The 25751-nt window shown below is 41.9% G+C and overlaps 1 protein-coding gene and 1 long non-coding RNA gene across 5 annotated transcripts; both read left to right on the top strand.

The window, feature by feature from the left end:
- The first annotated feature begins 1733 nt into the window (after positions 1-1733).
- galm (galactose mutarotase) lies at positions 1734-11293 on the top strand. Of its 3 annotated transcripts, none has more exons than XM_029127232.3 (7): positions 1734-1891; positions 3436-3629; positions 4105-4259; positions 7403-7516; positions 7602-7694; positions 7881-7962; positions 11238-11293. In XM_029127232.3, exons 2-7 carry the CDS (start codon positions 3443-3445, stop codon positions 11249-11251), a joined length of 645 nt encoding a protein of 214 aa, XP_028983065.1. In that variant the 5' UTR covers positions 1734-1891; positions 3436-3442; the 3' UTR covers positions 11252-11293. The 3 variants fall into 3 exon arrangements, with proteins under 3 accessions (XP_028983065.1, XP_055358740.1, XP_028983066.1); XM_029127233.3 differs by lacking the exon at positions 1734-1891 and adding an exon at positions 2444-2583; XM_055502765.1 differs by lacking the exon at positions 11238-11293 and having other exon boundaries at positions 7881-8635.
- Positions 11294-11736: 443 nt separating this feature from the next.
- On the top strand, positions 11737-18744 carry LOC129603078 (uncharacterized). 2 transcript variants are annotated; one of them, XR_008692655.1, is made up of 5 exons: positions 11737-12250; positions 12830-12994; positions 17636-17811; positions 17908-17959; positions 18128-18744. It is a non-coding gene; the product is annotated as an uncharacterized LOC129603078 (long non-coding RNA). The 2 variants fall into 2 exon arrangements; XR_008692656.1 differs by lacking the exon at positions 12830-12994 and having other exon boundaries at positions 18128-18714.
- The last annotated feature ends 7007 nt before the right edge of the window (positions 18745-25751 follow it).

Genomic DNA, 25751 nt, shown 5'->3' with positions numbered 1-25751 from the left:
TAGTTTCAGTTTCGCGGAGTTTCTTGATGACTTTCTAACGTTACAAAATTCGTTGTTCGTTCATGTTTCTAAGTTTAACTTAGGTTTACAAAATTTAAGAACAAAGGAAATTAAAGAAAAGTAATGCGACGCAAAAGGAAAAGGTGAAAGAAGTTTGAAGATAGAGGGAAGTCCGTTTTGCCTTGGGTGTCACTGGTTTAAATACCCCTGGGGCAGTGGTCACTGCAGGGCGGAGAATTTAGTTCAACCAGTGGTGAAGAGTTCCGCCTCTTCAGATCAGGAATCAAACTATTGGATTTGGATCGCTCCTAAATCTGGGATAACTAAGCTTTCCTCTTTTCATCACGCTCAAAGTTCTATCACCCCATAACACAATAAACATGTAATGATCACTTTGACACTCAAATGAGCAGAGAAGTCAGAAAGGTTAAACAGCAACATTAAATGCATAGAATCTTAAGGGTTATATGTGGTCCCTTACAACGCTGTAACAAATTAAATGTTATTCATGATGACTGGTCTTGTCTTATGTAACAGCCAGTAAACACTAAAACATACACAAATAATAAATGCAAGCAAAATCAAATTATAAATGACCTAATCTGGACATTACTAATTAAACAATTGTAACACTTAAATATGTAATACAATAATGAGGATACCTAATTGTAGCTGGTGGACATAGTCTATGTGTATGTTGCACAGATTAAAATAAGTAAAGAAGGTGAGTCTCTCTATTTCAACTTTGTGCCTTCACACAAAGGAAAGCATGGTGATGAGTTGGAGTCTCTTTGTAACTTTAGGAATTTCCTGGCAAATCTGTAGATCAGGCATTAAACGTCGCACAGAAACCAATCTAATATCAAATGAAAACATTTTGTCCACAGAATACAATGGAATCTGTTTAATGGAAGTTGAAAGTTCTGGTGCATCTGAACCAGAACTAGTGTCCAAATGAAGTCCCTTGTTCTCTTGATGAGCACATTCCACATTTTATGGCTGGTGGTCCCAGTTCTGGGAGAGGCAGCTTCTCAGTGAAAAATGTGACAGCCTCTCCTTTGGCATGATAAGCAGTGGTCAAGTAAGCTGAATATTCATTAAACCTTTCATTTTAACTTAATGAAGTTAAAATGAGGAGGAAAGAAGCTTCTTGTTAAAAGATGTTGGCATGAATCACTTTTTGGCAACATAAAACCAGCATGCTACTGGTTCTACTGGTCTTGGAGTACTTTTTACATCTGTAAATATAACAAGGAGCTCAATGTATCTCAAACAGGGCAGAATTAGACTTTTGCTCTAAAGCTTTGGCTCTAATAATCACGTTTTGGCAACATGAAAGCATCTTACTGGTTTAACTGGTCCCATACAGGAAGTTAAAAGTGGTGAAACAACTCGGTGGTCACTCGTACAGTTTCAATCAGAGTCAAAATGTGAAGAACAAACATGTTGCAGCAACATTGGGTCGTAGATCTGAGTCCTAGCGTCATGTCATCGAGTTAAACAGTCACGATCGACGATCGCTGTAAAGAGAATTACGATGATTATTTCCGTCGTTTACACAAAATCTAAAAGACGTGGCGTCACTACGTCCACTAGAAACGTGTAGCAGATAATATTTACAAGTTAAGGCTTTTTGAAACCGAAATAAGCAGCTGTGGTCCTACACAAACCGAGCTAAACGCCTTAACGAGGCGGCGCGCGCTCCCGCGTGCGGAAATCAATTTCTGGCAGACAGTCACTTTTTGGCACGACACCTGTTCTCGCTACAGTATCGTCTATACCGAGGCTCTGCAGCCTGCCAGGCGTCACTGAGGGAAAACTTCCCAAGGAGACGCGCCGTGGAGTGAAGCCGGAAGTGGTATGTGACCGGATCAAGCGCTCGACGTGACAGGTAATTGCAACGACTGTAGTTTCTTCCCGGAATTTATTAAGTTTGAGTTGTGTTGTCACAATGTGAAGGTAAAAGTGGAGCTGAGGTCCAAACGGGGTCTTAAACGCTTACACAAGTATGAGAGAAAAACAGGAGCAAACGGTTTCACTCCTCTGCTTGTACTTACCAGTGATTGTATGTTAAAAATATATTTCATAAAAATTATTTCTCAAATGTGGAAGCCTCTGTTTTTTACTACTAGTGCTGGCACTAACAACATAAATGTGGTTATTCACTGTTAATGCTAATAATAATAATAATAATAATAATATTTTATACATACTGGGCACCATTCTGTAACAGCACGGGGACATGGGGAGTATTCCTCTTCTCTTTCTGCAGTCACTGATAGTTGACCTCTGAATGGGAGGTACACAGGTTTTTGGTATGACAGACCCGGACAGGAAAAGAATAAACAAGCTGGTCACGAAGGCCAGCTCTGTCTTTGGCCGTTCACTGGACTCTGTGCAGACGTGTTGATAAAAAAAAACATTGAGCGGAACTCTGGTTTCCATCAGAATTTATGGGACTGCCTGGCTACCAGAAAACAAAAAAACTCCAATCATTGTGGCCTAGTAGCTCAGTGGGTCAGTGGGTAGGGCATCAGCCGGGAAACAGAAGGTCAACGCTTCGATCCCTGCCTCTGGCTACAGGTATGTCCTTGAGCAAGATACTTCACACTAGCTCTGTGACTGAAAGGGTAGAGTCAGTTACAAACCCAAGGTGCTGGTTAGGACCATCAGCTCGGAGGCACACATGAAACGGGTGAATCAGCTCCCGACACGTCACCAGCATTAGTCTGTGTTAAGTTTGTGTCCGTGTTGTCATTGTGGTCCAGCTTTTTTTATACTTCAACACGATGGAAAATGTTGTTAGTTTGGGTGACTGTTTGTGTTTTCAAAAATAAAACTGGCCATCTGATTCCCTCAAGTAGTAGCAAAGGGTTTTGCTTTTGTTTACTTTCAGTGGCAGGGTAGTATCACAAAGTGTTTTTTTACCTGCCTCAGTGCAGGATGTGTTAATACAACATGAGTCTCCAAAACTAAATCTTAACCCCTCGATGCTCTCTGCCATTAAATGCCAAAAAATAACATTTTTAAAGTTGTGGATCTTTACTTTTTTTGCACCACTTTATCTCAGTGAAATACTGAAGCTCCACAAACCAGCGAGATCACTCAGATCATCAACGCTCATATTTTCTATATATTGTTGTTTTACTTTATACTGTTTAACTTTAGTTTTACTTTGTTTTAAAGTGCTATATAAATTGTTCTAAGATAAGTAAAAACCACTGAAGTATCAGTGAACTGTCATCATTAACAATGTAATATATTTTGAATATATTTATAATATATTAGTGTAAACAGTGTCACTTGACTACACAGACAATCTTTTTATTGTAACAGGGAAGGAGTCATTTTTGCCTCTAGACATTATTATCATTAAATCCTAAATCCTACAGAGACAACAAGCTGTAACTGTGATGATGTTGTGATTGCTGGAAGGTCCGAGATGACCGAGGTGAGCCATCAGCGGTGGGGAGAGGTGCCCAGTCAAGGCACTGTGGATCTGTGGGTTCTCCAGTCCAGCCAGGTTCGGGTGGAGGTTCTCACTTTAGGTGCCATCATAAGATCTGTGTGGACCAGAGGGAACAATGGCCAGATGGAGGACGTAGTCTTGGGCTATGATGATCTGGAAGGTAGGACAAAATATATTTGTTCATGTTTGACGATGGTAATGATGATATTGGCCATAGGCAGCGTTCCTCCTCCTTCAAACACGGCAAGTGGAGTTGATGTCAGAGAGCTTGGTTTTGGTCTCATTTGACAATCACACTTTCATCTGTGTCTTAAGATCATTGACAACATCATCCTGTGTAGTTCTGGGCTAATATGTCATCTCTCACAAGATTAGTCCATGAGTTGCATTGTTTCATGTTTATGGAGAAAGGAATCTTTCAGAGTGATCTTGTGTTTCCTGTTCAGAAGCTGGCTGTTACCAAGTTGAACTATTTGATTTTCAAGAATTTAAGAATCGTTTGTTGCTTTTTGAGGACTCCATCCAGGATTGATTTGATGTCATGTGATGAGCATGTTTGGTGTTTACTAACCATCTATGTGCTTTATCATCCCTATTATTTTACTGAAGGTGAATATAAAACGTGTTGTGTTCAGGCTACGTTTCAGATAAGCGCTACTTTGGAGCTGTGGTGGGCCGCGTGGCCAACAGGATTGCACATGGACGCTTTGCAGTAGAGGGACACGTGTACCAATTAGACATCAACAACGAACCCAATGCACTGCATGGAGGCCTGTGTGGCTTCAATAAGGTGGGACTGAGTATATGTGTGCAGAAATAGTATCCAAACATTATCTGTGTCCAGACACTGTGGTGGAAATTTTCCATAAAGAAGTAGATGAGAGAGAGTTGTCCTTTTGTGCGATTTATTGAAATAATGAAGAAAATAAAAATAATGGGGAAAGCAAATAAAAAGCATGGATGTTGATCGTGCACATCAACAAACCAAAAACCAGCTGGGGAGATCAGTGCACACACCACGAAGGTGTGATGCAAAGAGCCCACGATCCTCAAGTTGCTTCTGCCTTTTAACCCCTTTCTCTGGCTCTGGTGGAATGTCTCTCTGCAGCAATGGAATTGTTTGTGCCACCTTATCTCGCTGTGAGTGAGAATGTTTGCTTTCTCACTTCTGCATCGTCATGTCTTGTTATCCAAAGGAAGGAACACCGAGCTTCAAGATGCATTCGCTTTAACAGCCTTGGGTCTGGTGGGGAGTCAGATAGAATGGAGCCAGAGTCCGGGTGTAAAAGACAAACATATATCATAAATTATTAGTCAGTCAAATGGAACATTAGAGGTTTAGACTTGATGTACGTCAGGGCACAAGAGATTATTTGTTTGTGTAAGAATGTTCAGTATTGCACCTAACCAGCACATGACGAGTGTGTTGGATAAGAAATAGCACAAGGCTAAATTTTTCCATTACAACACACTGTGTTGTGATCACACTGTGTGTGGTCAGTCATTATCCACCCATTAACCGGTAAAGTTTGCTTTTAATGTGCTAATGTGTCATGTTACTGGTCCCTGTCAAGTCAGGGACCAGGTAATACAATCGCAAAACTATGTTTACCAATGACAAAAATATATGAGTATAAATCAGCAGCATTTTAAGGAATGAGTGCCACTGTATACAAATAATCAAAAAAAATCAAAAACAACAAAAATTGAGTTACTGTATAACAAATATTTGTAAAACCAATATTTATTATTCTGTGCTCCCAGATGACCTGCACTGAAAAAAAAATTTTTTTTTGATTATATAAATGTTTTACTGTTAACCTGTCTAAATTATACAAAAACTGTAATGTTCCAATCTTTACTTTAAAATTCTGCATGGAATTAAATATGATATATGGAAATTTAGTAACATCATTTGTCAGTAAGGTTTGCATACTAATAACAAGTAATATTAAATAAGATAATTAATTGTTTTAAAAAACTCCAAAATCAAGTAATAATTAGTAGTAATTTTGACTTGGGTGATGAAAGTAAATCTGGCAACCCTCGGCGTATGAACCCATCTAATACATAAACCCATCTAAAATCAGCGCATTATTTGTATTTTTAACCAAATAAAATTGTAATATGTATCAGGTGTACGACAAAACTGTTTATTTTTATATAATTTGTGTTATTATTTAATGTCAGAACTGTATTCTTACCAACCAAGTGTTAAACTTGTTAATCTAAAGTACATGCACTTGTACATAAAGTACAAATGCATTTGTACACTTCATCTAAGATATTGTAGCGGGCCAGGGCCTTAGACCCACCCTTAACCACTGAAAAAAAAAGATGATTCCAATGTTCTTAACGTTATAGTTAACGATAGGAATTGATTAGTGCTACAAGTTTGGTTGAATTGAATTAGTGAAGTGTTCATGTGTGTTTATAATGTGTTCTGTGTTGTTTTGTAAGCTGCACCATGAGGGAGAAGAGTATGCGTGTACAGTAACTAACGCTCAGTGGACAGTGACACAATTTACAACCAAGGAATTATATGTGGTCTGACTCCATCTTTGTTACCTCTTGTGGCAAAAAACCCAAATTGTTTACAATTTTAATTATATAAACTGACAAATCAGCAAATAAACTGCGAATCACTATGTCACCTTCAACAGTGGTTATTGCACATGTACGTTTATGTCTGTGAGTCATTAAGTCACTGTATTGTGTGACCAGTAGAGTTCAGCTCAGAAACAGCCCGGGGGAAGAAGCTGACTTTACTGTATGTCTGCTGGTTCTGGTGGCCATAGCTCTGTAACGCCTGCCAGAGGGGAGGAGTTTGCCGGTGCTGATGATGCGGGTGCCAGATGTGATGCTGCCCAGCCTCACCTGCTGCCTCCCGTCGGGCAGGAAGCTCCTGATCCACTGGCATGTGGGGTTGGGGACGGTGAGCTGGGGCAGTTTATGGTGGAGTATTCCAGGGGTGATAGTACTGAAGGCTGAACTGAAGTCCACAAACAGGAACCTGGCATAAGTGCCAGGGAGATCCAGTTGCTGCAGGATGTATTGGAGTCCCAGGTTTACTGCATCATCAGCTGACCTGTTTTTCCTGTAGGCGAACTGCAAGGGGTCCAGCAGTGTGTCTCTGATGTTCCTCAGCTGGTTCAAAAGCAGCCTTTCGAACGTCTCCATGACCACAGATGTCAGGGCGACAGATCTGAAGTCATTCAGGCTGGTGATGGTTGACTTCTTACGGAGGGGCACAATGATGGACTGTCTGAAGCAGTTGGGCACTGTAGACAGCTACAAAGATCATTTGAAGATCTGAGTGAAGATCGGCACCAGCTAGTCAGCTCAGACAAGTTGGGGATCCCAGATTTTCCAGATTTTCTGCATTTGAAGGAGTCGGCAGACGTCTCCTTCACAAAATCTTCAGTGCCCGTAGGGGGTCTGATGACGGGAGGGTGTACTGTAAATGTTGGGGGCTGAAGATGAGCCTATTGTCTGGCCAGGTTCTTTTCAAACCGGCAGTAGAACTTGTTATGGTCATCTGCCAGGCGTTTGCTATTCTCAAGGTGTGGAGATGGTTTCCTGTAGTTAGTGATGTGCTGCAGGCCTCTCACAGGATCGTTTGTTGATAAACTGTTCTGCAGCTTCTTACCATAGCCCCTTTTAGGTGCCTTGATCTCCTTTATCAGCCTTTTTCTGGCCTGCCTGTACAGGAACCGGTCACCACTTCTGTAAGTGTAACTGTACAGTATATGGTTAATAGAACTGCTTCATATTCACACACACACACACACACACACACACACATACTGAAAAACCTGCACCGATACATTCTATTCCTCAATGTGACCTTTTTATGTCAGACCCGCTTTTTCAATACTGTTCATATGAATGTATAGATTCTCACTCTGTCAGGTCATGGTGATTCATTTCTAGGCTATTTGGCAAGCTGCACCAGTGGAAGAGGGTGTGCGTCTGAGTCTAAGAAGCCCAGATGGAGACCAGGGTTATCCTGGAGAGGTTCAGGTTTCTGTCACCTACACCCTACAGGTAAAACCGTCTGGATTTGAAGGTAGACATACATTGATACCACGGTTTGCACGTGACTTTAACAAAATGTCATTTGTGTTTTGAGGGTGAAACTCTAACTGCTGTTTATCAAGCCCAGTCTACCAGAACCACCCCCATCAATCTTACCAACCACTCGTACTTCAACCTGGCTGGACAGGTGAAGGCTCAGGAGCTGAGTGACCATCTGGTGTCACACAGTGTCACGAGAAACACCAGAACATATCCACACATAAAGTAAGCAGTAAAGGCACTGAGGCAACCAAGTGTGTGTGTGTGCGTGTGTGTGTGTGTGTGTGTGTGTGTGCGCGCGCGTGCGTGCGTGCGTGTGTTTATGTTTTTACAGGCTGTAACTGATATCTATGACCATCACGTGTCGATCAGCGCTCAGCACTACCTGCCTGTGGACAACACATCAATTCCAACAGGTTAAGCATATAAGTATTAAATTGATTTTATTAATTTATCCTGTGTACATGTGTGTTTAGATAAAACAGCAAGCTGAATTCACACAATTCCGCATGACAGCAACTTATATCTTTTTAATATATCTATCTATTTTTTGCAACATCAAAAAAGACCTGGGGCCTCATGTACAAAGACTTGCGCAGGATTCCTACTAAAGTTTGCGTAAATTCAAATCCAGAAAAACGGAAAAGTAGACAAAAATCTGGATGTATCAACATCTACTAAATACGAATCTATGCATGGTTCCCTTGTACATCCCATGTAGAATTGAGCGCAGGCAATTGATTGGCAAGCACTGTTCCCTCTAAGCTATGCGCGTACGCAATTGCTCACTGCTGACACTGTCGGGGCGCACAGAAAATCGAACCTGAATTGAAAATAAAACAACGACCGGTGACTGGCTGCTCCAGCCAATGATGCGATTCACAGAAGTATTTACTGTACTTATGTATCAACATAAGTGACAACCGGGGTCAAATCAGCCGCTGTTCGCTTTTTCGTGGTCAAATTAGCGTCACTCCACCAACTCCGCTCAGGTATTTCTCAATCGCTCCCAAACATGAGTCAGACGGTCACCGGAGCTTTTGTTTTGTTTTTGTAAGTAACTGGATAATGGACACTCATAAATAAAAAGTTCAGGTTTGGAAGGCTGAGGTTTTACAGTAGGCCTGTTAGTTCAGTCGGAGCGTTGACTGAAAAAGAAGGTCTCAGGTTCAATCCCCCACCTCACCACACAAGTTTAGTTTAGTTAGCTTTAATAAACCATGCAATTTGAATGGAAGTAACGCTGGAGTGGCCACAGTGTACATGTCTGATGTTGCTCACAGTGGTCCAAGGCATCCCTCAGTAGGGTTGTGTGCTTGCTTGATTCATACTGTAAGTTTGCGCTTTAATGTTGCCCTGATCAGTACGCGACCGGTCTGCAGCTCCCTCTGGATGCGCCCGTGGCTGGAAACCTAGTGTGGCTGGATGTCGCTGCCTGAAGAACAGGCACCTCAGCCAGATTCTAATAGAACCTCTATTACAGTAGATCCTCTAAAAGATCATCTAACAGTGCTATATATATGTTTGATATATGTTTGCACCATTTTGTGCATATTTGTATATCATCTCATCTATGTGCAGACGCGTGCTATATATTAATTATTTATCCTTTCTCCTCCTGTGTGAATATTGATTACTTTCACGTGATTAACAGTTTCACCTCTTAGTGTTGCCAACGGACCAATAGCTGTAGAAAAGTACTTACGCCAGCCAGGTAGCTACCGTATATCTACACAACATTTCTACCTCATGTAGTTGTTGATACATGTAACCGTAAGCAAAGATTTGTGCTTATGCAAAATTTTCGTGTCTAAGTACCCTTTGTACATGAGGCCCCAGATTAGCTTGATTTGTGGCCACAAAACACGAAACACGCTCAATATGGTCTCATGAAGAACAGGTTGACACCTCAGTTTGAGACACTGAAGTAACCCAGATGTGTCCACAGTGTAGAAGTATGCTTGAGTTTCACAGCATCCTCGACTGTGGCTGTGTTAAGGTTCAGAAAAAACAGTTTACGCCTTCATCCATGTTTTCACTGTAGGATCTGCACAAAGTGAGCTTTATATTATGGCTGTCTGTAGAAGCGAGATCCTTGTATCACAGAGCGGGAGGTTCTTTTTTCATCCTCTGCAATTACCAGACAGAGACGCAAATGTGTGTTTATTATTAGCACAGAATCTGTTACAATTCAAATAGTTTTAGGTTCAAACGGAACTGAATATATGTCAAGCACAGTTAATAATGTCCAGCTGGTCCAGCTGTCTGGGTTTCTTTTCCATTTAGATAGACACAGATGAAGCATTGGCTTGTTCTCTCTCTAAACATTTACTACCATTTCAGCTTAACAACCTGTTCACAGGGGAGTTAGAGCAGTGAAGGACACACCTTTTGACCTCAGAGAGCCTACTCTGATCGGTAGTCGACTGAGGGAAGTATCAGGTCCTGGGTTTGACCACAACTTCTGGCCTGTCGTTACCTGGAGACAGCTGCTCAGAGAGACATGCTGCCAGGTTTCCTGAACGCCCCCCCCACACACGCGCTTACATACAGTAACAATGTGCACACAATTCTGACAGGAAAACCTCTGTCCTGCCATAGAGTAATGTCACTCGGCCAGCGGGCGTGTCCTTGAGGTTTTCACCACCCACCCAACCAGGGATTCAGTTTCTACACTGCCAACTTCTTGGATGGCTCCATAACAGGAAAGGGTGGGACCAGATATGGGAAGCACAGCTCCTTCTGTCTGGAGACGCAGGAACTGGCCAGACGCTGTCAACCAAGGTGCTCCTGATTTATGACATAAACAAAGCTATTTATTTCATTAATCTTTCATTTCCGAATGTAGTGTGTGAGTGTATGGTTTAAAATGAGGATGTCAGTTTGCCACTGACTCAAAGTACAGAAAGTGATTCTCCTTCTATTGTTGTGAGAGAGGCACATCTGGTCATCACGTGACCTGATGAAAGGCTTATAAGGTGGCCAAGGCTCATTGAAGCCTGTGGCTCGATCCAACAGCCAGACTGAAGACAGTGCAGCCTAGATGTGCAGGGCTGAACAGTGGATCCCCACAAGTGACATGGTGGATGCGTAGCAGCCTCGTTACTTCAGCGAGCTGCGATGATCCAGCAGGTGGAGCAGTGATCAGTGTCACAGCAGGCGTCTTGGTGCAAGGTGGCTGTGGTGATCTTAGACAAACACCTTATTCAGAGTTATTCTAGTCTTTTTTGCTCATTATGGCCCATGAGCATCACAACGACCAGCATACATATTCATACACCACGCATACAATATTAAAATAGTCAGAGCATAGGTGTGGAACCAGTCAGAGTGGCCGGTGAACCCTGTCGTCTGTGAAAAGCAAGCGTGACCTTTAGAAGTGGAGCATCAAGCAACTGGAATAGCATGTGCTGGACAAAAAAGGCTTATCCTGGAAGCCCCACTTCCTAAACGACAAAGATCTGAAAACCTGCTACTGACATCTTGTGCCTCTGCTCTCTGCAGTTATTGCGTACATACGCAAGTTAGTCAGGACCAATGTGACACAGTCTGGTAACTGGTAACAGCAGCTACAAGTCCAGCATAACATTTAAGATTCATATCCAAGACACGATTTGTTTCTTCTTCATGTTTATGTTTCTGAGTAGAAGGTGAGTCAGTAAACGTAACCATGGTCTTGTCTGTGTTTCAGGCCTCGTTCCCTGACTGCCTCCTGCGTCCGGGTCAGGAATACCGACATGTCACTCGTACTTCAACCTTCCACCACTGCCTGATGAGTCCTCTCCAAACGCTGGGGCTATGTTCAGGTGAAGGAACTATGCAGGTGTTGGCAGTGGTGCCACCGCTAGAGACCATGTTAAACGTACTGTGTTCTCTGTACTTCCTCTGTTTGAAGCACATTAAAGTTTGACTTCATGAGGTTTCTGTTAATTGTTGTTCAGTCACACGCTCACACTGAGGCAGCTTCGTGACCACCATGTGAACTACTGCTGGAGCATTTTGTGAGAGCGGTTTGGGGTGAAAGGGCATCCTACCACCTTAGAAGAGATGTGCTGTTCTAATGGCAACGTATTCACGATTACTAGCGGTTTTAACAGCTGATGTCATAAATGTGGGCATTGCCCAAGCGCTGCAGGACCAAGCATGCAGAAAGTGAAAAACTCTGCAGGGTGCAGAGTGAAGCCCTTCATGACAAGTTTCACACAGTATTAGGAAGGAAGGGGGAGGTACTTGCAGCATTTGGCTTCAGCCTAACTGCTTTCATATTCCTTTTGTTAGTACAAACTGAGCAAAAGGGATATTTATTCATAGTCTTGTGGCTACAAAGATGAAAGCAAATCGGGACTTTATAATAGTCGTATCACAAAAATGCTTTGATACAGTATTGAATTTTCTTTCATGCTATGATACAGGTACATGTCATTGTTGGAGCCACTGTCTTTTTGAGTTTAGGCTGCATATTCTGAGTTGTACCATGGAGCTGACCTCCTGCGATTGACTGCCTTCAGCAGTGAAGCTGCAGCACCATCACCCACACGATCGACCTGTTCACAAGAATTGAGGTGTCTGTTCTACGTCCGGAAATGGATATGATACGTCAAGCTATAACGATTACGAGTCTATAATCCATAGAAAAGGCAACACGGCTGCAGCAGCGAAAGAGAAAGAATTAGCTTGGAAGAAAATAGCTCCTCGAGTCAATGCGTAAGTTTACATTTTAATCATACAGTGTTAACTGTAACTCAATACTAAATAATTTTAGTATTGTTATTTATGTATTGTATGTATGTATGTATTTCACTCGTAAAGTAAGGACTTGTAAAGTAATTGTTCACTCATCTAAGAAGTTTCTTCAGTAATTGCATAAAATACCGATGTTTGTATGAATTAAAAGTGCAGTGTTATGTCTATGCATTTTTAAAATTCCTGTTGTGGTTGATGTGGGATTTGTAAAGTAATGATAATTCAATAATCCAATACGTTTTATGGAGAGCAATTATTACATTAATCTAATTAGGTTTTTAAAAGTTACCCAAAACACGTAATAATATAAGAATTTAATTTCAGTTTTTATGTAGGCGCAATCCTGCAGGCAGGCATAAAAGAACGTGGCTAAAAATGAAATATAAAAACATAATTCAAACAGGTATAAGGCACCATCATGTCATGGGTGTAGACTACCAGACTACTTCCTGACAACATTTGACATATTAAATAACTAAATAGCATGCAGAGTATAGCAGTGCAGCAGCATTTTCAACATCGCTGTAATGTTTCACACAGTTAGTTGAGGCTAGAACAACTGGTGGAGGACCTGCACCTCCACCACTGACGCATGCAGAGGAGAAGGCCCTCGGCATGAACACTGGAAAGCAGGGGCTGAAGTAATTCCTGGAGGGAGTTCATCAGAACCAGTCACTCCCCAGGATACAAGTGCATGTGTAAAATGTAAGAGGCCTACCTATATGTTTGATTTTTACATAGGCTACTTTTGATATATTAACTCGAGTTTTCCTCATGTCGGGGTTAACAAACTCAGAATTTCCACAAAACCTCCTTCTTGAAACGGGCCCCTGGTTTTGTTTCCGAATGGTCACAAGCTAAGTCAGTCTAACTTTAATTTCCTGTTTTTCCCTGCGAGGTAAAAGCGTGACTACGCGTGCTGCGCTAATTAAAATATTAAGGGCTATGTAATGAAGGACTTAATCGGAGATGGGTCTTATAGAGACATTGCTGCCATTCACATGTACAGCTGCCTGGAGCCCAAACAACGCGCTTGGTGCTTGGATAAAAACCTGAAACAGGCTCTGTGTAAAAAACTGTGTTTAAATGCTTGGTGAACTGAATCCGCAAGGATCTCTAACTCACGCATTGGTAGACGGACTCACTATTTCATGAGGCCAAACTAAGTACTGTACTGTATGGCACAGCTTATATACTGAGCTGAAACTTGCCTAAGCACCAACTACCTTGTTCGGTAGCCAAACAGCTGTTCAGGTCCGTGAAGTCCAGATAAGATCGCTCTCCACACATCCTGCTTCTTTCAATTTTGGTTTGAGCGTCCAAATAGACATTTAATGTTCAAATATGTTGACAGAATATTGAAGCTTGCATCCAATGAGAACCTTTTATGAATAGCCCTCAATTTTATAATCTTCCATTAACATTCAGTTCAAGTTGAATTACTGCAGAACAAGCTCTAGGCTTTGAAATGAACTCAGTTCTGTATCTTACATGTCCATGTGAGACCACTGAACAAACTGTAGAGCTGAGTTGCAGTAACTTTTTTCTCTGAGCTGGTCTGATCTTAAATCTCTAACTGAAATCCTGTGGAGTTGAATTTCCACTGCCATACAGTAATATTTATAACTCACTCTTTTTTCTTTTTTTTTTCTGTCCAGTAGATTAACAAGCAGAATATATTACGCTGAGTGCCATATTGTGATGGACAGCTTTGCTTTAATAAAACGGGTAAATAAAATATATATACTCTTCTAGATTAATGGTTTATTTAATGTTTTATTTAGCTAATCCCAAATATGTGATGTGTTGCTGTGTTGGTGGACAGGTTAAGTGTCACAAACAGACAATGGAGGAAGGACCCAAATGCACAGCGTCGGCTCGGTTAAGATCAGAAGTTTAATAAACAAGGTCAGGCAGGCATAGGTCATACACGTTGTGGCAGGTCAGAGAACAGGTGAAGCTCAACTTACGGCACAGGACTGTCATAGATTAGGCAAGAGGCAGGGTCGATAGCAAAACAGGATCAAACGCGAAAGGCAAGAGTACAAGGAATGCTGGAATGCTATTTAGGAACAACGTAGACAATCTGGCAAGGTACTGGGGTGAGAGGTGGTGCTTAAATGCTAGACTAGACTAATTACTGATGACATGCAGGTGATGTTAAAAAGGACCGGAAGTAAAGCTAGGTTAACTGGGTAAGGCGCTTAACAGGAAGTGATTACAAATTAAAACCGGACATGAGTGAAAACGGGACTAAAAAACATGAATTATGACATTAAGTTTCTGCTTTAGGGGGTGTGTGGTGTGTGGGAGGGGGGGTGCAACCAGCTGCTGAAACCAAGCAATTCTGTTAAGTAAACAATCGGTGCAAATTAAATAAGCAGGGATGTACCTTAGGCTAACACATTCATACCTAAACAACTGTTGTACTGTGGTTTACCTTGGAGATTAATACTAATACCAATAATAGTGTTAAGGTGTGGGCACATACTCATACAAACATATACATATCATATACATATATTGTGCATTGTTATACATATCCCATACTACTTAATAATAGTCATGACATACAACACCATAATTTCCATATTCACACATTATTGATATTGATAGTGATAAGTATCAGTAATACTTACAGTTGGATTTGGAAAGTGTCCCACTACAAGGTTAGTAAAGCTGTGGCTTAATATTATTCACCCAAAGGGTGAGGCAGACATTAATGCATGAACAATGCCAATTGTGAAAGCCAGAATAATGTGAGGAGCTCGAGCGCCACAAAGACAGCACCCAAGGTCAGAGTGGGCCACCGTGGGTCAACACTGTCCGCCCCATGAGAACCAGGGGCAAACACTCCCCCCGGTGAGAGGGTCGGCCTGAAAGAGTGGAGCCCAAGGACCCACGGTCCGTAGGGAGCCCGCCAGGAGATGCCCCTGCGCCCAGAGTGGGGCCCACCCCCAGTCCACCACCCCCACACGAGCAGAGGGGCCTACCCTATCGGCCCAACCTCATCCCCTGGCACCACAGCGGCCTGCAGCACAAGGCCAGCAATTGGTGGGGGTCAGCAGAAAAGAGACCACCCAGGCAGACGATCATCGTACCTTGAATGGAAGTATCACTTCACACTCAAGTATCACTTTTTAATAGAGTAATGCCTTAGATTGAGTTCACGAAATACAAACAAACACAGCATGGATATTTCTCTATGTAATCTTTACTTACAGTACAACAGCATTGTAATGGTTTAATATACTGTACCAGTTAACGCAGCTGCTGTTAAAACTGGAAAATGTGTGCTTTAACATACCTATCTGGCAATAACTAAAAAAACTATTTAGAACTGTTTCTATGCCAAATTACTCTGCATCTGGTTGCAGAAAACTATTTTACTTGAAACAGGTATATAGACTGACAAAATAGGAACATAGAGGCAAAGCCAACATCTATTCTGGACCTTGACTTTCACCCACTGCAGGGTGGATCAGTCTGTCACAGAAGCTGCTCCCCAGATCAGACGGTATGTCCTGCAGTGGGTGAAAGTCAAGGTCCAGGATAGATGTTGGCTTTGCCAGGACCCTTCTGTCACCCACCTCCTGTATTGCAGACAGAGCACAGCCCAGGACAGAGCTGACCTCTGAACTACTATGTTCCTATTTTGTCAGTCTATATACCTGTTTCAAGTAAAATAGTTTTCTGCAACCAGATGCAGGGTAATTTGGCATAGACACAGTTCTAAATAGTTCTTTTAGTTAATGCTAGATAGGTATGTTAAAGCACACATTTTCCAGTTTATCTGCCATAACAGCAGCTGCGTTAACTAGTATATTAAACCATTACAATGCTGTTGTACTGTAAGTAAAGATTACATAGAGAAATATTCATGCTGTGTTTGTTTGTATTTCGTGAACTCAATCTAAGGCATTACTCTATTAAAGAGTGATACTGGAGTTATAAATATTACTGTATGGCAGTGGAAATTCAGTTCCACAGGATTTCAGATGTTATGGGAAAAAATAGTTTCTTCCTTATTTCTATGCAGGTATTATATCATTTATGACTTATGTTTTGCAATTAATATCTCGTGTTTTGTCTTACTTCTGTTTTAGGTATTTGACATTTCACCTAGACTGTTCAATGCTTGTCTCTGCCTGACAGACTCTGGACTCTAGCTCCCAAACCCAAGGCCGGGGAGTTGTGTTCTCTGTCTATTGAGACTTAGGGCTCTTTCCTCTCTAATAGTCAGACGCCAGTGATGCAGGTGTGAGAATGTAAACATCTCCACACACGGCGACAGGGATGAGATGGTGCATGCAGTCTGATTAGGCTACACTGACGTTCCACTTTGCATCACACTGTAGTGGATTCAAATTAATAGTTTGATATTTATGCAGAAACATTAATATTCCTCGAAGTTGGGGCACCAGGTTTGTTTTAAAGCTGAAACCAAGCTTGTATTAATCTAGTAAATGCCGAGGGCCCGTTTCAAGAAGGAGGTTTAACAAACTCTGAGTTTAAACTAAACTCTGAGTTGATTTACTCTGAGTTTGCAAACCTGGAGTTTTTGGTTTCAGAACAGCTGATAAAAGTTGGTTTAAGCAACTCCGAGTTCACTGACTCAGAGTTAAGCACGTGCACCGCGACGATACAAAGCCCTGATCAATGGAGTGAAGATATTACGAGTCACCATGGCAACAAAAGACGTCCGGAAATGGATACGATACCTCAAGCAAATAGCGACTACGAGTCTATATTCTGTAGAAAAAGCAACACTGCATAAGTTTACATTTTAATCATACAGTGTTCGATGTAACGCATTACTAATATAATAGTATTGTTGTTATATTTCACTCATAAAGTAAGGACTTTTAAAGTAATTTTTCACTCATCTAAGAAGTTTCTTCAGTAATTGCAAAATACCGATGATTTGTATTAATTAAAAGTGCAGTGTTATGTCTATGCATTTTTAAAATTCCTGTTGTGGTCGATGTGGGATTTTTAAAGTAATGATAATTCAATAATCCAATACGTTTTATGGAGAGCAATTATTACATTAATCTTATTAGGTTTTTAAAAGTTACCCAAAACACATTTAATGATATAAGAATTTAATTTCTATTTTATGTAGGTGCAATCCTGCAGGCATAAAAGAACGTGGCTAAAAATGAAATATAAAAACATAATTCAAACAGGTATAAGGCACCATCATATCATGGGTGTAGACTACCTGACTTTACAACATTTGACATATTAAATAACTAAATAGCATGCAGAGTATAGCAGTGCAGCAGCATTTTCAACATGGGTGTAATGTTTTCAAACAGTTTATATCATTTGACTTCTACTCAGCCAACAGAAAGAAGGCAGAGACTAAAACAACTGGTGGAGGACCTGCACCTCCACCACTGACGCATGCAGAGGAGAACGCCCTCAGCATGAACACTGGAAAGCAGAGGCTGAAGGAATTCCTGGAGGGAGTTCATCAGAACCAGTCACTCCCCAGGATACAAGTGCATGTGTAAAATGTAAGAGGCCTACCTATACATTTGATTTTTACATAGGCTACTTTTGATATATTAATTTCTTAGAGTCTGGGTTGGGTTCTTTGTTGGTCTTAACAGATTCTGATAGTAATATATGAATCCTCCTGTCACAACAGAAGCCCAGGATGTTGTGAGTATCATACTAAATAAAGCTTAAATTATGATAAGCAGTATTATAAAGTGTAATATTAATACAGTTTATACACATAACATGATTTCTGATGTTTCTGTTGCGTAGCCTAAAGGATGTAACTTGATCTCCAAGTATAGTGACTTTATTATCTCCCCTCTGCCCCAGAGTGTGAAAGAACAGCAGGAGGAGATCAGTCGCATTCTGCTGCACAGATGCACACAATTCAGTGATGTTCAATAAATGCCAGAGTTCAATTCCGTAAGAGTAATGAGGAACTATGTCTTGTAACTATAAATCTTCTGTATTTTAAGTTACCGGTCATTGAGTTGTATAAACTAAATCTCAAGGAAATATCACACTTGTACCACAAGATTGAAAAGGCAGATCTAGAAATTGAAATTCCCAAACACAAGCTGGAGATGAGTGTATAGTTAAAGGTGAATTGTATGAATTATTGGAAGAATCATAAAATCTAACAATTGCCTTTGTATTTGTAGGAAATGAAAAAAAACAACAAATAAATTATGATTTGCATCTATTCAGTTTCTTTTATTGGTGGTGGTGGTGATGGTTGATTAAGACATTAAAGCAAATCACAGCTGACTGTCCATCCACTCTGCAGATTACTGTGATGGAAGGTGTCTCCTCAGGGTCTTGTATTTGTAGGGCAGGCTGTTGCTCCTCTCTAATAATTGCAATAATGTGGAGAACAACACATGTCACAGTAATGTCACAGGCCTCTCAGGTGTTTCCCTGAGGTGACTTAGGCACTGAAGACGTGCTTTCAATAGGCCTATGGTCATTTCCACCCGGGCTCTTGATCTGCAGGGCCACATTAAAGTGCTGCTGGGGGCCTGCTTCGGGTTCTGGGTGGGGGGTCAGTAGTGTGGGCTGCCATTAACCCCTATCTCCAGCAGAAAGCCGTCAATCTCTCCTAGAAGAATGTTCACATTACTTTAGTGCTGCATAGAAGTGTTCCTGTGAGTGTGAGTGCATGCATTGAAATAAGTGTATGTACATGTACATGTACTTACCCCAGTGCAGCCTGTTACTTAGGGTTGAATCACGATATATTCATGAGTCATGACCAGAGTCAGACTTGGCCTCCACGTTTGTGATAATATGTGCAGCATCACATATGATCTTTTTGGTGTAAACAATGATACGTCAGTTACAAGGACCATTAGAAAGAGTAATCAGGGCACATGCACATTTATCAGTTTATTTCAGGTCACAGCAGGATTTTATTAACTCATCATAATTTTTCAAATTAGCGTCAATGAAACAAATTAATTACCACATACCTGCAAACCTGTGAAATCCTCTTTAATGGCTTTAAGGAGTTTGTGTCAAGGAAAGAGCTTGAGGTCGAACTATTCTACAAACAGTGGCTTCACTAACGTGCTCAGCATCTCCAATGTTATAAAGAAAACAGAATCTGTTTGGATGTAAAAGCACGGCCACGATGGGTGATGTGTTTGACGTATGGGTGAATAAGATTATTGACATATGTTATGGAGTCTCGAGAAAAACAGTACCGCTAAAATAATATGCACGACGATATGACAGAAAATTAACTCGTGGCGTCAAAATCCTCTCGCGGCGTAAATTCAATGCCGTGTGAAGTAATACAGCGTCCTCATCTACAGGATCGTGTAGAGAAGTGCCCGTTTCTAGAGGATTTTGGTCTCTGCGCGAAGGAAACAAACTTACCCCGCTTTACGGGTTTAAGTAACCCCGGTTTCTGAAACCAAAAACTCTGAGTTTTCTTCATTTCGGGGTTAACAAACTCAGAGTTTCCACAAAACCTCCTTCTTGAAACGGCCCCAGATGTAAATTCAATGAATTACCAGTTATGAACAACAATAACAACTTTCTTGTGATAAAACCAAATCAGTCTCTTATGCCGTGAATTCTTGTCGCGGTTTAGTGACCTCTGCTTAAATCTGAAGAACAATGCACACAAAACCAGATTCCTTTTAACGTTTTATTAATCTAACACTACTGGATATATGAATAACATAATATGGAAATACTCAAATAAACAAGACAGAAAATAGAGAACGATCAGAATGAGATGATGAACAGTGAATGAATCAATGAGTGAAAACACAAAGAATGGTCAAGACCTGAGTGTGTGATGGCTTTGATCAAGCGAGAAGAGTATTGGTTTCTAACTAATTCAAATCTAAGGATAACTAATCAATTTGGAATGTTCAATGTTAGCGCTTTGAGAAACACCAGAATTCTCAGAGGATCAGAGATGTTCGTCTTGCCTTAGTTTGGAGCTGTAGCCGCTGTGCAGCGTCTCCCGTTACCGGTTGGTTGAGCAGGCGTGCCCTCTCTGGTCCAGGTGCCACGGCCTCTGGGCCAGGAATCGTCGCCCGCGATTGATGACGGCTCGGGTTCAGGGAACTAACAGTCAGCCAGGCTGGACTTTCCAAGGTGTTTCAAAGAGTCAGCGCTACTTAAACTAGCCCAAAAGGGAAACGGGCTGGAATCTAATTTAACTAGTTTGATCAAAAATAGCGAGTCAATTAAGGACTGTTCTGTGATAGTTTCAGTTTCGCGGAGTTTCTTGATGACTTTCTGACGTTTAACTTAGGTTTACAAAATTTAAGAACAAAGGGAAATTAAAGAAAAGTAATGCGACGCAAAAAGAAAAGGTGAAAGAAGTTTGAAGATAGAGGGAAATCCGATTCGCCTAGGGTGTCACTGGTTTAAATACCTCTGGGGCAGTGGTCACTGCAGGGCGGAGAATTTAGTTCAACCAGTGGTGAAGAGTTCCACCTCACCCCGTGTCTATTTGGATGTCCCACATGAGACGGGAGAATGGCTTGCTTCGTGCACACTGCCTGATCCCCTTTTATCACAGGTTCCAGATTCATTTTGGTCGAAAGGGAAAGCAGATGTAGGGTTAATGATCACTGCCACACCAGTGGTGATAAAAGCTAAAACTGATTACCGTCCCTGCATACGTCAATATCCATTGAAACGCTCCTAAACTGCAAACGAAACAGCAGATGATGCAGTTTCTAGGTTTGAGCAACTACTGCATACTATGGTTGCCGAGCTATGCACAAATAACACAACTGTTGTTAGATGTGATCTACTCCCAACCTATGTCCATGAAACAGAATATAGAGTCCCTGCATATGTCAATATCCATTGAAACCAGATGCATTGACCGGTATTAAACCAGTCATTGATGATATGATAAAAGCAGGCATTATTATAGAATCCCCAGATGCTCAGTGTAACACTTCGATTTTTCCTGTTAAGAAAGCAGAATCATGGGCATGGAGAATGGTTCAAGATTTAAGAGCAGTGAACCAAGCAGTTGAGAGCCGTGCTCCTTGTGTGTCCGATCCCCACACATTACTTAACCAGCTAAAACCAGATAAGCAATGGTTCACAGTTGTGGATTTGAGCAATGCATTCTTTTCCATACCATTAGCTAAAGAATCACAGGGATGGTTTGGGTTCACTTATCAGGGAAAGAAATACACCTACACCAGGTTACCACAGGAATATTGTGACAGCCCAACCATCTTTTCTACAGAAATACAGAATTGTCTTACAGACTTTGAAATGTCAGGCCACAGTCAGTAGTTAGTTTACGTTGAAGACATTTTATTGCTTCTGATACTAAGCAAAACAACGAGATTGCTGCACTTGCATTGTTCCGTCATTTACTGTAGCAAAGACGGGAAACAAAGCTTTGCTTTCAAATTTGCAGTGGGTCAAACAGAAAGTGACCTTTAGGACATGAACTGTCACCTTGCGGTCGCAGCTTGAAAGTCGACAGAAAAGCGTCTATTTTAGATGCTCCTAAACCGCAAAGGAAACAGCAGATGATGCAGTTTCTAGGTTTGTGCAACTACTGCAGACTATGGTTACCGAGCTATGCACAAATAACACAACCATTGTTAGATGTCATCTACTCTCAAACCATGTCCATGAAACAGAATATAGAGTGGACTCCAGAAGCTGAAGAAGCTTTCACTTTGCTGAAACAAGCCTGGTGCTACAGTATTGAGTTTACCAGACTATTCAAAACCGTTTGTTCAAACAGTTGATTGTAAAGGCCATTTCATGACTTCTATGTTGGCCCAACAAACAGGAGGCCGCTACAAACCTGTAGCTTATTATTCCAAACGTTTAGACCCTGTTGCATGTGCTTTACCATCTTGTTTACGAGCAGTGTGTGCAACTGCACTTGCAGTGCACTGCTCAGTGGAAGTGGTGTTGTTTCACACCCTCGAGCTGCTAGTACCACATGCTGTAGACATGCTGTTGACGCAGACCAAGATGTCCTTCCTGTCACCTGCACGACACCTTTCGATTTTGTCAACACTTATGTCATAGTCGCATACAGTATCACCATCAAGCGGTGTAACACACTAAACCCCTCTACACTAATTCCAACACAAGAGGAAGGGGAACAACACAGCTGCGCAGAAACCACTGAACAACAGTGTAAACAACGGGCAGACCTGAGAGACACAGCTTTGACATCGGATGAGGTCTGGTTCGTTGATGGTCCGTGTTCACGGACATCTACTGGACAGACAGGTTTCTCAGTCGTGACCCAAGACAGTGTGATTCGTGCAGGAAAACTTCCGTCACATTTTTCAGCTCAAGCTGCTAAAATAGTAGCTTTGACTGAAGCATGCAAAGCAGGACGAGATGTTGATGTAACAATTTATACTGACAGCCAGTATGCATTTTCCACACTTCACTATTTCGCAGATCAATGGGCCCGTAGAGGAATGACGACCTCTACTGGCAAGCCAGTGGAGCATGCAGTTTTGTTGAAAGACTTGCTACAAGCTGTGTTATTACCTAAATCTATTTCTGTGTGCAAATGTACTGCACACACCAAACGGAAAGACCCTGTTTCACAGGGCAATGCTTTTGCTGACAAAATAGCTAAAGAGGCTGCAGAAGGCAAACATGGTGTTTTGACCTTAATGGCTATTTCACAAAGTCCTAAAGAACTTTCAGACATCCAGGTGATTATGGATATGCAATGCCAATCACCAACTTCTGAACAGAAACGATGGATTAAGCTGGGCGCAGCTTTAATTGATGGAATTTACAAAGTAGATTCCAAACCGGTTTTACCACGAAACCTGTTCCACACCGTTGCTGTGTTGAGCCATGGGCCTTGCCACATCTCCACAGGGAGAACGGGGGATAGCACTTTTTCACACATGGGTTTAATTAGTATGCCAAACAGTTTTGCAGAGCGTGTTTAACATGTTGTAAACATAATGCACAGGGGAATGAGAGAGTTTCCTGAGGCTTCTCACCCTTTTCAATTCCTGCATATGGACTTCATTGAGTTGAACAAATGCAACAACTACAAATACTGTCTTGTGTTTAGATGTCCGTTTTCCAAGTGGGGTGAGATCGTGCCAAGCAAGAATGCTGATGCACTGACAGTTGCTAAAGCATTGTGCAAAATCATTCCTGTACATGGCATTCAACAGGTCATCTACAGTGATAATGGGCCACACTTCGTGAACAAAGTGATAGGAAAAGTGGCCACCCACTTAGGCATCACGTTGAAAAATCATTGTTCTTACCACCCGCAGAGTGCAGGGCTGGTAGAACGCACAAATGGTACAGTTAAACTAAGACTGAAGAAAACTATGGAACAGACTGGGAGGTCCTGCCCAGAGTGCCTGGACCTAGTAAAACTGTACATGAGAATCACTCCAACAGGGAATGGTTTAACACCTTTTGAGATAATTTATGGTAGACCGTTTGTGTTACCTATAATGACTGAAATCAAGAAAAGAAGGAGAGCCAGACACTAGCAGAGTGGATGGCTAACCTGTTGAAGGAAAAAGAGATTGTGAATGCAAATAAGCTGCCAGACGCTGCTTTGTCTCTGTCAGGCTTCGGCAGATGTCGGACCCACATGCACAGTGCGGACGAGGTGTGTGGTTAACAGACAGCGTTTATTGTTCAACGTAGTCAGGGGATCCAGGTCATACACTTGAAGGCTCAGTTTAACAGGCACAAAAGAGGCAGGCGGGATCAGGTCCGGGAAAAATGTAGGAGTTCGGTACACAGGTTAACTCGGCAGAAGTACAGACTAGGGCGAGGCAAATCTTGTGGTCAGACAGTCAGAAACATTACCAATAGGTCCAGGCAAAGATACAGACAGGGTGTTGGCAAGAATCGGTGGTCAGGTACGGACAGGATCGTGCAACAAGTTTAACTATACGGGAACGCTGGAATGTGGTACTGAGACTCGACAATCTGGCAACGGATGTGGCGATTACTGGTGCTTAAATACAGGAGTGATTACTAATATGTGACAGGTGTGCATGGTGACTGGTGGAAGTGACAGGAAACAGCTGACATGAACAAAACCGAAAGTCCTACAAAAATAAAACAGGAAACAGTACAGATCGTGACAGTCTCAGCAGGAGGAGAAGATCGAGCCAGGTGACCAGATCCTCATCAAGGCCATCAAACGAAAGACGTGGTCAAGTCCGTGGTGGGAGGGGCCATACACTGTGGTACTCACTACACCGACGGCTGTAAAGATCGAGGAGAGAGCTACGTGGATCCCCTCTCCCAGCTAGCTATGGCGCCAGTGGGTAAGCTCCGTGGTAGTGGTCTGTGTCACAATCTTCATGATGGGTTTGTTTGCTCTCGATGTACTGTGGGATGGCCAGATGCTGAATCTGTGTAGAGTGAAGAGATGGACTGGTACACCAGTGGATGACTGGAACTGGAAGGACCCCAACCACAAGCACCCGTTCGAGACCAACATGTGGTATCGTTATGTCAAGGTGTTAGCATATAATAAATCGAATTGTTTTGTGTGCTCTCACGTGCCGCATTCATCTTCTCACCTGACACTCTATGCTACACCCTTGCCTCACCATGCAGCGTTGTGTTTTTACCGTATGTCTGTTTATGGTCGTTCACAAAATTCATATTTTACGAGCCACACACTCCTTAACTTTTCCAGAAGATGTTTCAGAAAACGTATGAGTACAACTATACCGCTGAGGGAACTGACGTTTCTTGTGCTGATGTTCAAGTGTCTTCACTGAACTGGAGTCAGAAAGGGCCTGTTGCTAGTGATTAAGTGATCATCCCTCGAGCCTTACCTAGTTGTTCACATGGGCTTGGTATCACTAGTACTGGTACTGGCTTTCCTTGATGTTTAGAGAAGCGAGCGAGGAGGGGGGCTGAACCCATGGGGAAATTACCTGTTAACATGTGTTGTGTCCTTCTCACAGTTCTCGACGAGGGAAAAAGCAATCCTTAGCTCTGGCTGCACTAAGGTTTACATGTCACTGCCAAGGCATTGGTCAGGGCGATGTGCGCCAGTTAAAGTGTCGCACCACACCTTTTTTGCAGAGCTCCCCGAGATTCCAGCTAAAGTGCGTGCTAGACGAAGCCTCTACCCGACCTTTAAACCACATGACGATAAGACAGGTTCGGACGTTCTGCAAGAATTCAAACATTGGAACACTGCTTCCAAAATTGCTCTTTGTCTTGTCCCACACACTGGTGTGGGAAAGTATATGCTAAGGTTAGAAACTGTTGATTACCGTTTCCAGGTTTGGGTTAACGCATCCATCACTGTGAATGAGGGACAGAACCGTAAGTACGATTGTGGTGGAAATTTCCCATAAAGAAGCAGATGAGAAAGAGGTCCTTTTGTGCGATTTAATAAAATAATAAAGAAAATAAAAATAATGGGGAAAGAAAATAAAAAGCATGGATGTTGATCGTGCACATCAAAAAATCAAAAAAC

Source organism: Betta splendens, chromosome 15 (genome assembly GCF_900634795.4).
Source record: "Betta splendens chromosome 15, fBetSpl5.4, whole genome shotgun sequence".
Taxonomy (NCBI): Eukaryota; Metazoa; Chordata; class Actinopteri; order Anabantiformes; family Osphronemidae; genus Betta; species Betta splendens.
This window is presented reverse-complemented; position numbering and strand designations above follow the sequence as displayed.

What these genes read in the sequence shown, in the direction of transcription:
- galm (XM_029127232.3), top strand. Translation starts at nt 3,443, where the DNA reads ATGACCGAGGTGAGCCATCAGCGGTGGGGAGAGGTGCCCAGTCAAGGC. An exon ending in GGGCTATGATGATCTGGAAG is followed by an intron (nt 3,630 to 4,104) that starts GTAGGACAAAAT and finishes TGTTGTGTTCAG; the next exon opens with GCTACGTTTCAGATAAGCGC. An exon ending in GCCTGTGTGGCTTCAATAAG is followed by an intron (nt 4,260 to 7,402) that starts GTGGGACTGAGT and finishes ATTCATTTCTAG; the next exon opens with GCTATTTGGCAAGCTGCACC.